Raw genomic sequence first — 13,091 nt, 5'->3', positions numbered from 1 at the left:
CAATATACCCAATACACAATTATATATTTTCTCTAAATAATATATATATAATATTATATAATAGATATTTTTATATATTATTTTTCTTTTCTATATATCTTCTTATATAGAGAAGAATATATTTTTTCTTGCATTATATTGGTGAATATTTAATTGGCTGTTAAAGCAAGTTTTGCACAATGTAGGAAAAATAACTGTTTTGTATAAAAAATGTCAACATTTTAAAGCTACAACCAGTGCGTGTCTAACATGGATTCTTGCATCATTTGCTTTCCAATCTAAGCAGGATTTCTTTCCAGGTACGTTTTTGTCACAATATCAGTGCGACATTTGTTTAAATCTATATAGGTCATATTAGTGCAGCCTACTACAGGACACCTATAAATATAATACAAATACAATGTAATATGCTACGGTAGAATACTTCAGTATCTGGCATTATGTAAAAAAAACACACCTGGTGTTTTTATTTTTTTGTAACATTGCGATAAGACTTCCTTTATCGTATACATGACCACAGGCAGCATTTTTTACTGGATTGGTCATCCTTGTTTTCGAAATTGGATCAATCACGTTTATGTCGCGACCTGTCAATTGCAAATCCGCGTCTGTGTCGTCCAGCTCGTTACTCGGTGTGTCTTCATTAGCTAAAAAATTTATATTATTCTCAGGTTAATAATATGTCAAGAATAAACTTGACTAGAATTTCTAGTTTAGCAATTACCTTGATGCAATACTTCAATCTGCCGATCATATTCCAAGAGCCTATTATATTCTGATAAATCAACTTGAATGTTAGATATAGCCTCTTTATACTCCTATTGCAAATACAAATATTCTAAAATCTTATAAAGAAAACTTGAAAACTCTTTTCGGGTTAAAATTGCCTTACCTTTACAATGTCTTCGACATTTTTAGCTTCTGGATCAAACGTGAGTTCGAGTTGTTCTTTGATCTTACTTGCAGCCACTATTCTTGCAGATTCGCTACAACTTTGTTTTAAGATACTTCTCAACTCTTCCAATGTTTTCTTTTTCTCTTCTTCATTAACTGAAAGAAAAAGAAAAAGAAAAAAAAATATATATATATATACCTTAATATCTTGGGATAAATTCTATATCTTTGTTTCTACTATTGCATTCTTTTATTTAAAACGAGATGAATATAAAAAATATAAAATGCAGATACTGGAAAAAAAATGCTTATTCCTATTAAAATGATTTCTAACCTCGCTAGACTCTTACCGTAGTGTTTCATAATATTATCTGCTGTTTTAAGAAAACAATCGTCAAGAGTTTCAATCATTTGCATAGACTGTGCCATTTTGTATAATATTCTGACTGTTCACGGAATACATCAAAGCGAGTTGTTAAATTTCTTTCCAACACCTTCAACCGGTTAGTAAACAAATCGACGCCATCAACAATCTTGATCGATGAGGACTTTTTGAATAAAATATAATATCGCGAAAGAGATTTATTCCATTAGCTACATCAATCTCTCAATAATCTTTTATATCTAATTAATCTCTTTATATAATTTACATAAATTTATATTTATAAATTTTTTGTTGCACACTACATATTTTATACATCGCGTCAAATTCATACTTGATAACTCGATTTGTGTGAATTTGATCCAATTTTAGCTGCGACTTGCATAGATTACATCCAACTTATTTGCATAGATGCATAATGCATAGAAAAATCAATCGACCAATCATTCGTCTAGAACGAAGGAGACAACAAGATGGCATCCTACACATTAGACATTTGATTGGTTAATTTCTTTACGCACATGCATTATGCATCTGGATAGGCCCTAATTATTTTTAGAGGTAAAAGTTGAAAAACACAAAAATTCACCTCGAGTTGCGGGTCTAAAAACATTTCGTCGATGACGCAATAGGAAAATGCGCGCGAATAAAAGGAAGGGAATATTGTGAATCTACCATTCAAATCGAAGTGGATTACTGAAAAGTGAAAGTAGTTAGCCTTTGCCTTTCGTTTTTTTATTTGGCACGCATGCTAATCGTATCAGAGCAACTGTATCCATCATGAGAAACATCACGGTTTTCTTCGCACTCTCGGTAAGCTATCCACCTATTCTTTGTTCTTTTAAACTTCGAAAGATACGATTAAAAGATACGATTACAGACGATTACAGACAATTAAACATCTACGCTCTCGATTAAAAAAATTTATAAAATTTACTTTTAAAAATTTTACACTTGAAAAGTTAACATAATGCAATTATATGATATACGTATATGTATGTATCTCATGTATTCTTACAATCTCACAATCATTTTCACAAGATATTTGCAATACACGTAGTTTTATTAGAATTTTAATCAGATATTAATAATGAATTATCTGATGTTATCGTATTCTTGATTAAATTTCTGTGACTTTTAGATTTTTAATTGATTTGAATTGTCTGTATCTCTGTCGACCAATAGCGTAGCCCGTCTTATATGGTTAGATTTTCCCCTCCGTTCTCTGTCCTTCAGAACAGTATTTAACGTTTTTATTTATCTTGTTTTATCTAGTCTGTGAAATCTTAACCACTTGTTGTAAATTATTGCATGAGTCAACTGACATCAACTACGTCCTTTTCGTCGGTTATTTCGTCCGCTGAATTGATATCGATTTTAATTTATATATTTTTTCCAACGTATTTGCTTCCTCTCGTTCTTTTTCCACGAGTTCATCGAGAAGATTCTGCGAAAAATTGAGTACGTATTCGTTATAATTTTCGTTGTGATTTCTATTAGACATATGTTATTCGATTAGTGCCACATTTTTTGAGAATTAAATTACTCGCAGCAAATAGTTAAAGAAGCAAATTTAATTAAAGATGATAGCTTATTTTTGTGAAAATTGAGTTTCCCGCCATAATATACGATATTATGGATTACATAAGCTTTTATCATTACATGTTAATTTTACTTGTACACAATTGATATTTTTATACAAATGTATGCTAGTCACGATGATATTGTCGCGAAAATTAATACACGCTAGTTTAATCTGCGCTTAATAAAAGGTAATTTCATATTTTGTATTGTTAACGGTATCTAACGTTTAAATTTTTATCTGGTATGTATGTATTTTAACAAGGAGCAATTTATCATTAAATAGTTTCGCTTATCTCATATGTTATCTAGATGCTAGCAAGAGTCTGTTTCCTGACAATAGCAAGTAAAGCTGCTTCGTTTAATACAGTAAGAAATATCCAAAACATTGCTGGAATGTCAAAATTTGATCTTCCCAATCGCCTCAAGGGCAGTGAGAAATCTGTCTGGTAAATAATGATATTATTGTAACAAATTTTTCTCATAATAAGTAAAAGTATATGAAAACTTATCATATTGCTTACATTTATTTGATTAGGGTGGAATATATTCAGCTCGCTCTGCAGTACAAGCCGCTGAATTTGGGCCAGGGATTTCCAGATTATTATGCACCGGAGAATGTAACTAACGCTTTGGCTGCTATTGCCAAAAGTGAAAATCCACTTTTGCAACAGTATACTAGAGGATTTGTAAGTATCTGCTTATTAATTTTTAATTTAATTTACATATTTGTTCATAAATTACAATTATATTATCAAGATAATTGTTATCGATAAACAATATGCATGTTATATATATATATATATATATATATATATATATATATAATAAGCAATGATAAAACTATTTTCATTTATCTATTATAACATGCATATAAGAAATTTTATATTTTATTGCTTAAATACATTGCAGGGTCATCCAAGATTAGTGAATGCAATTGCAAAATTTTACTCTAAGCTCATTAATCGTGACTTGGATCCAAACAAAGAAGTGATAGTCACTGCTGGTGCTTATGAAGCATTATATGCCACTTTACAAGGTCATACCAATCCTGGAGATGAGTGGATCATTATCGAGCCCTTCTTTGATTGTTATGTACCTATGGTAAAAAGTGCTGAGGGAATTCCCAGATACATAGCATTAAAACCGGTAAACATTTTAAATAATGCAAGAATAATACAAAATTTTTTACACACACACAAATATATATATATATATATATATATATTATATATATATATATATATAAAATTTATAATTTATATATATATATATATATATTATATATATATATATATATATATATATATATATATATATATAAAATTTATAATATTTACATCTCTGTTTTTACAGAAATCTACATCGGGTATAGTATCTTCTGGCGATTGGGTATTGGATAGAGAAGAGTTGGAGAGTCTTTTCAACAATAAGACTAAAGGCATCATTGTCAATACTCCAAATAATCCGACAGGAAAGGTGTTTACATTGGACGAATTACAATTTATTGCCAATCTCGCGAAAAAATGGAATACTCTTGTAGTTGCTGATGAGGTTTATGAGCATATTATTTATGAACCATACAAGCACATAAGAATTGGTAAGAATTATACTACTTAATTAATAACATGGATATTAAATCTTGAATACTGTTTAAAAGGTTTATTTTTATTTCTTATTTTAAACAGCAACATTGCCTGATATGTACGAACGCACAATCACGATCGGATCGGCGGGCAAAACATTCAGTGTTACAGGCTGGAAAATAGGTTGGGCCTATGGACCAGCGAATTTGCTATATAATCTGCAAGTTATACATCAGAACTCTGTATACACCTGTACTACACCGATTCAAGTAATTTCTCTAAAATGAAAATAATGTTTCTTAATTGTGTAATTTAATTATACTCTTTAATAAAAATTAATTATCTTTATTTCCATTGAAGGAAGCGGTAGCTATTGGATTCGAATTGGAAATGGAACGTCTTGATCAACCCGACTGCTACTTTCATAGTTTGGCATTGGAGCTGTTACCAAAACGCGATTATATGGCGAAATTCCTTCAGGAAGTTGGTATGGTGCCGACGATACCCGAGGGTGGATACTTTATGCTCGCCAATTGGTCTGCTTTGGAGAATAAAGTAAATCTACATGAAGAAACGGACGAGAACAAGGACTACAAATTTACTAAATGGATGACGAAAAATGTCGGCCTTCAAGGTATTCCTCCCTCAGCGTTTTACAGTCCTGAACACAAACATCTGGCAGAGGACTATGTGCGATACTGTTTCATAAAGGTAAGCTATTATAAAAGTAAATGCTATAACTATAATTATATATATATATAATTGTAATTAAAATGACTTTCACACGTTTGTTAAATGTCAATTCATATATTTTAACAGAAAGACGAAAATTTGAAGGCGGCTGGCGATATCTTGAAAAAATGGGTGTCTAAATCGAAAATCTAATCGAAATTATATACACATATTATATACAATATATGTGTATATGAGTATGCACGTTCGTATATTTACTGACTATTGATACTTGTCTCGTATTTTGCACTGACTTAATATTTTGTACATTGCTTCTGTATGAACTTATTAGAAATAATTAGAAAGATGTCATAATAGAGATTTTTATTTCTGGAAGTATATATAGTTCATAATAGCAATGTCCTCTTCGTCACTTGTATATGTAAATATACTTATAATATTAAATTTGCACATAAATTTTATAAATTTTTGTATGATATATCGCGTGATTTATATGCGATTCAGTAATATATTTTGTAATTATTGGACAACATCGTATCATTACGAAGTCAATTTATAAGTCGGAGTCTCCTTGAAGCCATTTTTTGGCATCTATCGAGTCGGCTCCGAATGTTTTACCGCATCTATAAATTAAAATATTGTTGAAAAAAATGTCTTGTATATTAAAATCCTCGGATCCTTGAGAATCCTCTTTTCTGTGCAGAATCATTCGAATCCTTGGATCCTGATTTTTCGAATATTTAGACACCTTGATATCCGCATCCTTCGATTCTCGTATCATTTATATCATATAAATTAATTGATTAAACTTGCCTGAATATCACTCCAGGAATATGTCCGAGATAACTCGGTATCATTCCTACGTGTTTATGATAAATCTCAGAAGGCTGGATAAGTAACGGGGGATCAGGAGAAATAACTGTTATCGGTTCGTATTCTATATTCTGTCTCTCTCGATAACTTGTAAAATCTACTCTAAATTATCGTCGGGTTACATCACGTCTCGAAATTCTCGACATTCTCAACAAACCGGAACAAATTACACAATGTTGTTGAGACTATATAATTTCCTTTGATTAGTGGGAGCGAAGGAAATACATGCGCGAAAGAGAGAGAAAAAGAGAAAACCTTTTTTTGTGAATTTTTTGCTGGCGCGAAACGGCTCAGCTCTCTCGCATATATGTTACAAGTTACAAGTTTATTATTATGATGCTAGATATTTAAAATTCGATGATAACGGATTTTCAAACGAATTCGTTACAAATTATAACGCAAATTATAAGGCATTCTTTGTCACGGATGCTTAAAACTTTTCAAATTTTTATTTGTTTGTATGGCGGCTTAACAATAAATCGATATTTAATCGATAATGTAAATATTTTTAATTAAAAGATTTATTTAGGACATTGGACGCAATGTAAATCTTCCTTTAACGAGTTAAACTTCGGTTAAAGTAAGTTGTGGAACTGGGCCTTAACGGAAGGAAATCTGATATCTTGCTTATCATTCGACAGTGGCCTGAGGTTTCAGTCTGACAGTGGCTGCGTTCAGCAGAAAAAGCTGCTTTGCAACTGTTATAAAATTCGTGAGCCTGATTGGCGTATGCTCTTAATTTTGACTGAATCTAAGCACACGGCAACGTACGATAATATTGAAGAGACGCAAGGAGTGAATTTTTACAAAAATGCCCATCGACATCCTCGCTTTCGCCTATGCTGCTACAATAGCTGTTGGTGGAATATTAGTTTACGTGGAATCAAGTGAGTTTATGTTTATGTATATATAAAGTTGTGTTCGATCATACAAATGTTTACAGATATATATTTTGATGTCTAATCGTTTTCTCATATGCTCAGAGTTTCAAAATAATAATACGGTTCTTTTGTATCCTTTTTCTTGAAGATTCTATTCCGTTATTGGCAGCTGGTCTCTTCTTCGGATCTGTTCTGGGCTATGGGGCTTATCAGACTTCTCAAGACCCGACCAATGTAGCAGTTTTTCTAGGAATTAATACAATCCTTGGAGGCTTGGGATATCAATCTTACAATAGGGGAAAAATAATGCTAGCTGAAGTAATCGCTATGTTAAGGTATTTTAATACATTTTATATTACAATTTGTGCTGTATCCATTTTTATTAATGTTGTAATAATTTTCAGTGCTGTGATGATTGTAAGGACAGTCATAAGATATTTCTCGCAACCAACAAGGACTCCCAGCATCAGGTCGAACTTTGTTGATCCGACTACTGATATACAGATTAGGGGAAGTCAAGCGGTTGATACAGGATTTATTCGATCGATTATTTTAGCTTATTTAAATCTTGTACATCAACCATTGGTCATAATACTTGGAACCGTTTTTATTTTCTCTTATTTATCTATCGAGGCCGGTACAAGTGGACCGTTTCACAAGATCAAGCGTAGTGCTGACGATATTCAAGCGTCGAATACAAGCCAGAAGTGGGAAGTCGCTATAGCTTACCTATTGGGTGAGGCTATGGGAGTGATATTAAAATACGAAAAACAAATAGACGTCATCGGATTTGCATGGTTACCATATTTAGCTAAACCATCGACGGAGTCATATCTCTCGGTCCTGCATTCTTTGATTATTTTTATTTTTCAATTATGGCATTCTTTTTTATTTATTATTCTTTTAGCAAATGCCCATTTCATCTTTATTTCGTTGGATAATCGCGATCATCGTCAATGGATCGTGATCATCGTCATCGCCATATTCTTCTTCTCTTTTTATCTAAAATAGCAAGGAGCAGGTAGTTTCCCGCTCATACTGCCAGAGGTTAGGGAGTTTGAATATAAATAGAAATATCGCCATATTCGTGTTCGTCGGAACGAGGGGAAGACCGTCTTCACACCGGGAACTGACCGACGTAAAAGATTTGCCACCAAGGCGGCAACGGGGCTTAAAAGAACATTAACTTTTAAATGTTAGAGATATTGCATTTAATAATTTACTATTCCGTTCTTTGGTAAAAGGGTAATTTTATTCTTTGATAAAAGGATGTGATTTGGGAGATTTGTAAGAGATAATTTTGGGCAAATGTAAATATAAGTAATATGGTTGAATTAATTTTGATTTTGTGTATATAAGATTTCGTAAATTAAATGTATATCAATTATAGTAATATTTCTTAAAATTCTATTCATTTCTCAAAATAAATCTGTTTATTTTAAAATTAATTTATATTTTAAAATTTTAATTTATCTATTATATATATTATATTAATTTATATTTTATTATAAATTATAAACCATGTAATACAGCAAAAATGCAACTTTTTGCAGGAAACTAACACTTACCAATTTTGAATCCTGAATGTTTGACAGCTATGGGATGACTTGACGATGAATAAAATACGACATCCTTCTACGAGCGTGTCTAATAAATTATCTCTCTCTCTTTTAATCTTTTATATTAGATTTTTTATATCTACACACATCAGACTGTCATACGATGAAACAATTGATTTTCCGAAATATGCATAGCCATGAGGAACATGAGTCGCGTATCCTTTACGAAATAAAGCTATGATAACTATTTTTTAGTAAATGTTTTCTGAATTGTTTTTAAATTGCCTTATGCAAAACTAAATAAAGTGCAAATCTAAATGTTATATACATTATTATTGAAATAATTTATATAGAAAAATTAGCAAATATATATACAATTTATTTATTTATTATACATATATTTTATAAATAATATAAATTATTTAAATTTTATAAAATTATATCGCATAATAACGAGATATATTAAGATTGCAATTATTACAGATAATAATTAATGTAATTATAGTTACTTCTCGCGTTTTCACGAATGAAGGAATACCATGTACTGTTTTTGCCATTCGAAAGTTTCATTTTATTCAATTATTAGTGATCATGCAAATACCGTATTACGAAAAACCGGGAGAATAGAATTATGTTTTGCAGATAACCTGCAAATATCTTTGCTTTAACATACATTTCATGGAAGAAATTTGTAATAATTTACAAAAACAATTGAAATAACGCTCTCTCTCTTTATCTTTGTATCATAAAATTTTTAAGTGTTTAAAAACTGAAATATTTTTATTAATATTTAAAATTATTTTATCAGTATATATACATTCATGTATATAATAAATGTAACATTCTTTTTATTAAAATTGCAATTATTAAAAAGGGAGGAAATAATGACATCTCACAACAAATTATGTTTCAGTTGAACAATTGACCAAACAATATTTATAATAATTAGGCAATCGGCCTAAATAATAAATATTGCTTTTTAGAAAAAAATACCTTTTGAGATTATTTTAGTAAAATTGAGTATAATTTGTTAAAGTTGTATTTTTCACATATAAAACGAAAATATACATTTTTTCAATGTTCCGTATTTTTCTCGTTCATGATAAATTCGTCGCTGCCATGCATTCAGGTCGCACAGTTAGCATGGGTAATTTAAATTGGCTCTTAATTAGCTAAAAATCGATATTAAACATTGATAAAATCTTTAAAAATTTTTTAATTTAAAAACTGATTTTTATGATAATAGATTCTAGGACGCGGTCAAATAATTGCATTTGCTGATATCTTTCCCTCACCAAACGTTCCTCTAAATTTCGCGGTTCGGCTCGTCCACATTGTACGTCGATCGTTTTTCTCAACTGATTTAATGTTGCCTTAGTTCGTAATTGTTGCCGTTCGAAATCGGCAAGTCCTTCGGTCGCGAGCACCGTGTATCTCTGTCCGATTCTAGCGATCGATCCTGGTATGAAACCTAGGTAAAATATAGCGATTGAATGTATAAAAAAAACTTATTTCACAAGTGACGTAAACTTGTGATAATTTTATATCACAAATTTTATACAGATATCAGTTTGCTTTGATAAGCAAAGAGACAAGAAATCGATAAGCACCTTCATACCCTGGTAACATAGGGTGTACGAATACAGGATCGGTCCTCTTAAAACGAGTATTAACTACGTTTATATCGCTTTTTAGCGGTCTCCATGCCTACATATTTATTATCAGAAAATCAATAAATATTATTAAAAAATATATATCATAAGTAATGAAAATATTCTGTTCAGAAAATTTTCAAAAACTGGTTAATCGATTTCATTACATATCACAAGGGTATAGTATTATGAATCGTTTACCTCGTAATCGTCGATTACACGATTCGACAGGATGAGTGTATTTGCATGGTTAATTGTAGGATCGAGTAACAATTTATGTGTAATTTTTGCATATGTTTCACCATGTCTAAATCGATATTGCGGACAATAACCAGTATATCTAAAAAAAATATCCGATTTTTTAAAAATTTACAGAGTAATGTTTATTTGGCATAATTACGTAGAAATTTTTTTAATGCAATAAATTATTTTTCATAAATTTACTTTGTAATATAAATGATAGGAAAATTTTTCATTATTGTATTAATTAATTATTCTACATGTATCGTGAAGGTTAATTTTTTACCCTGGGATCAAATGAGGTTCTGCCGTAATTAATAATTCTGTTCCAATAGTCATTCTGTAAAATTGGCTTTTCCAGAAAAAAATTTGTTAATTTTGAAACAAAAAGTTAGTGTTTTCTATTTTTAATTATATATATTTTTGCTTTAGCTTAATAATTTAATTTATATACTGTCAAACAACTGAAATTCAGATATTTTATTCTCAGTTACTTCACTCGTTACGATTTTTGCAATGGCTTTCGTTGGATTAATGCGGGTTGAAAGAGATAACCGACCAACAAGAGGAGCATAGGGATAATGAGGAGAGAAAGAGAGAGAGAGAGCGAGCGAAAGAAGAGAGATTACTTGTGATAGAGTAGGGGAGAGCATGCGTTACGCATTCAAACGGAGAAGGTACACGATTATGGTTTCGCTTTCCAGTTTTCACGGGACCACCGTGACGGTAGCACGTTGCATTTGATTTTCCGGAAAAGTGTTTCTCTCGTAATTAAAAAGTTTTTAATTATTTAGCATTTATATACAATTGAAAAAATGAAATTGGAGAAGTAAAAAAAATTCACCTGATTAGATAAAGACACAGTTGATATACGCATGCATAATACATTCTTAGTCATAAATCACAGAAGTATAAGTGGACTGATTTGCAACGTTAAGATAAAACATTTTAATTATCGAAAGACTGCTAAAAAAAATTAATGACGTGAAATAATTTTGAAATGAATATTTATGAAGTGTAAAGTGACACGAATGTATTTTTATCACATTTAACGAGAAATTTGCAAATTGCATGATTGATACGAAATTGAAAGAGCTATGTGGTACCGTCAAGAAATGAATTCCATCTTTTATGTCGAATCTGACTGCGAGTCCGCAAAGCTGACCAAAGACAAGGTAAATGGCTTATTTATGCTTCAATGGTGAATGACATTAATCAACAGACTATAATTATATTCCTCAATAATATTGCTAACATTATTGAGATAATTAATTAAGTCTATCTTCTATAGTTAGTTAATTGCTCAATTAAATTTACAAACCAGTTTTTGAAAAGTTTGTGTATTTATATTAAAATAATAAAAATATAATAACATGGAAGAGAGAGAAGTAGAAAAAATTATAGAAGGAAAAAGTGTGATGTGTAACTTGTGAAAAAGTGGAAATTCCACCCACATATACGCTCATATGCAATAGCGTTAACAATAGTGCGTAAAAGGAAAAGTGAAACTTGTAGTAGTAATACTTAATGCCTGGCTACGTTTATGAATCCTCCGGATTTCGACAGTGAGGTGCGAGAGAGTAAAAAATTTATAAAACTATCAGTATTATGATTATTCAATTTTTTGATATCTCATTTTGAATTTAACGTTGCGCTTATAAAATATAAAATTGCTTATATAATTATAAGAGAACAAATAACATGTTAATTGTACAATGTTGTGATTTGACAGTATTGAATTATTAATATATTGTTACAATATATATTATATATATTATATATATTATATATATTATATATATTATATATATTATATATATTATATATATTATATTTGCATATCGAAAATGTCGTGAATTAATTATGTTGTCGATGCTGATTCATTAAGCACTAATCGTATTCTTTCGCGAGGGTTACAATCCGACCAGATGTACATACCAGGTGAACGAAACGCACTCACATTATACGCGACGAAGGAATAATAATTTTCTCCCGTTTGCTTGGCGTTTCATTTTGTGTCCCCATAGCCGGAAGTGGTGTTATCGCGCATTACTCGTTGCCAACTCCCAGTGTGGGTGGACATGTATAGCAACAGATATGTATTTGAGATACAAAATACTACACGATGAGAATAATAATCGAGAACTTAGTTTTAACATTTTTAACCCGAAAATCACGTGTGCTCTTTCAAATTAAAATATACAAAATATAAAAATGTCATGTATTATAAAAGTATCATGTATTGTAGAACGCTATCTATTTATATAGAATAGATATTTTTTTACTTAAAATCGTAAAAGATTTGATATTTGATTAATAATCATTAAAATTTATTTTACATCGCAGAAAAAGACATTGATATTATCAATAGGAATATGCAGCAGTCTCTTTTAAGACTCAGATAATTAATCTATTCACCTGTCGTGATCTCTTCCAATTAAAACTCATCGTGAGCAAATCTATAAATATCACGACCGCAACTGAATTAATTTTTAAATCGCGAGTTTCTTCCTCTCCTCTTCATCAATCTCTCGTTATATTTCAAGTAGATTTAAATATACGCGTTCTCTATATTTTTAGAGAATTAAAAAATAAAATTCTGAGAATAAATTATATATGTATATTAATTATTTCTCATAAATTATATATGTATATTAATTATCTCTCATACTTTTATTCTCTATTATGTAAGTTAGATTAATTTATACTTACTCGTTTATCTATTATCGATAGAAAAAAGCAAAACGGAA

At 30.3% G+C, this 13,091-nt stretch overlaps 5 protein-coding genes across 8 annotated transcripts in view; 3 read left to right on the top strand and 2 right to left on the bottom strand.

Moving 5' to 3' along the window:
- Window positions 1-5: 5 nt before the first annotated feature.
- On the bottom strand, window positions 6-1,673 carry LOC145966674 (uncharacterized). Its single transcript, XM_083090957.1, has 5 exons — window positions 1,245-1,673; window positions 893-1,050; window positions 725-818; window positions 458-647; window positions 6-378 (listed from the first exon to the last, which is right to left on the bottom strand). Exons 1-5 carry the CDS (start codon window positions 1,321-1,323, stop codon window positions 279-281), a joined length of 621 nt encoding a protein of 206 aa, XP_082947083.1. The 5' UTR covers window positions 1,324-1,673; the 3' UTR covers window positions 6-278.
- A 309-nt stretch (window positions 1,674-1,982) lies between these two features.
- On the top strand, window positions 1,983-5,550 carry Kyat (Kynurenine aminotransferase). 3 transcript variants are annotated; one of them, XM_083090854.1, is made up of 8 exons: window positions 1,983-2,089; window positions 3,170-3,306; window positions 3,396-3,546; window positions 3,770-4,006; window positions 4,214-4,457; window positions 4,546-4,712; window positions 4,804-5,154; window positions 5,263-5,550. In XM_083090854.1, the coding sequence occupies exons 1-8, from the start codon at window positions 2,057-2,059 to the stop codon at window positions 5,326-5,328; spliced, it is 1,386 nt and encodes a 461-aa protein (XP_082946980.1). In that variant the 5' UTR covers window positions 1,983-2,056; the 3' UTR covers window positions 5,329-5,550. The 3 variants fall into 3 exon arrangements, with proteins under 3 accessions (XP_082946980.1, XP_082946991.1, XP_082947002.1); XM_083090865.1 differs by lacking the exon at window positions 1,983-2,089 and adding an exon at window positions 2,530-2,737 and having other exon boundaries at window positions 5,263-5,545; XM_083090876.1 differs by lacking the exon at window positions 1,983-2,089 and adding an exon at window positions 2,903-3,048 and having other exon boundaries at window positions 5,263-5,545.
- A 354-nt stretch (window positions 5,551-5,904) lies between these two features.
- Window positions 5,905-8,820, top strand: LOC145966660 (uncharacterized). Of its 2 annotated transcripts, XR_014437120.1 has the most exons (4): window positions 5,905-6,896; window positions 7,039-7,225; window positions 7,295-8,085; window positions 8,444-8,820. XR_014437120.1 is itself a non-coding variant. In XM_083090931.1 (3 exons), the coding sequence occupies exons 1-3, from the start codon at window positions 6,821-6,823 to the stop codon at window positions 7,899-7,901; spliced, it is 870 nt and encodes a 289-aa protein (XP_082947057.1). In that variant the 5' UTR covers window positions 5,905-6,820; the 3' UTR covers window positions 7,902-8,338. The 2 variants fall into 2 exon arrangements, 1 of the variants encoding a protein (XP_082947057.1); XM_083090931.1 differs by lacking the exon at window positions 8,444-8,820 and having other exon boundaries at window positions 7,295-8,338.
- A 494-nt stretch (window positions 8,821-9,314) lies between these two features.
- LOC145966695 (CIMIP2 protein CG18335) lies at window positions 9,315-10,810 on the bottom strand. Its single transcript, XM_083090987.1, has 5 exons — window positions 10,628-10,810; window positions 10,303-10,441; window positions 10,060-10,156; window positions 9,745-9,920; window positions 9,315-9,621 (listed from the first exon to the last, which is right to left on the bottom strand). The coding sequence occupies exons 1-5, from the start codon at window positions 10,678-10,680 to the stop codon at window positions 9,547-9,549; spliced, it is 540 nt and encodes a 179-aa protein (XP_082947113.1). The 5' UTR covers window positions 10,681-10,810; the 3' UTR covers window positions 9,315-9,546.
- Window positions 10,811-10,820: 10 nt separating this feature from the next.
- Window positions 10,821-13,091, top strand: part of LOC145966599 (uncharacterized) — a 33,542-nt gene continuing 31,271 nt past the window's right edge. Inside the window, exons 1-2 of the mRNA XM_083090809.1 lie at window positions 10,821-11,018; window positions 11,136-11,516. Coding sequence (XP_082946935.1) covers window positions 11,439-11,516 — 78 coding nt within the window. The 5' untranslated portion in view covers window positions 10,821-11,018; window positions 11,136-11,438. The remainder of the gene's footprint in view (window positions 11,019-11,135; window positions 11,517-13,091) is intronic.

This window comes from Camponotus vicinus, unplaced genomic scaffold, assembly GCF_025532165.1.
Source record: "Camponotus vicinus isolate PSW18456_S1 unplaced genomic scaffold, iyCamVici1.0 SCAF_1, whole genome shotgun sequence".
Taxonomy (NCBI): domain Eukaryota; kingdom Metazoa; phylum Arthropoda; class Insecta; order Hymenoptera; family Formicidae; genus Camponotus; species Camponotus vicinus.
Note: the sequence above shows the minus strand (reverse complement) of the source record. Positions and strands in the feature narration are given on the sequence as shown.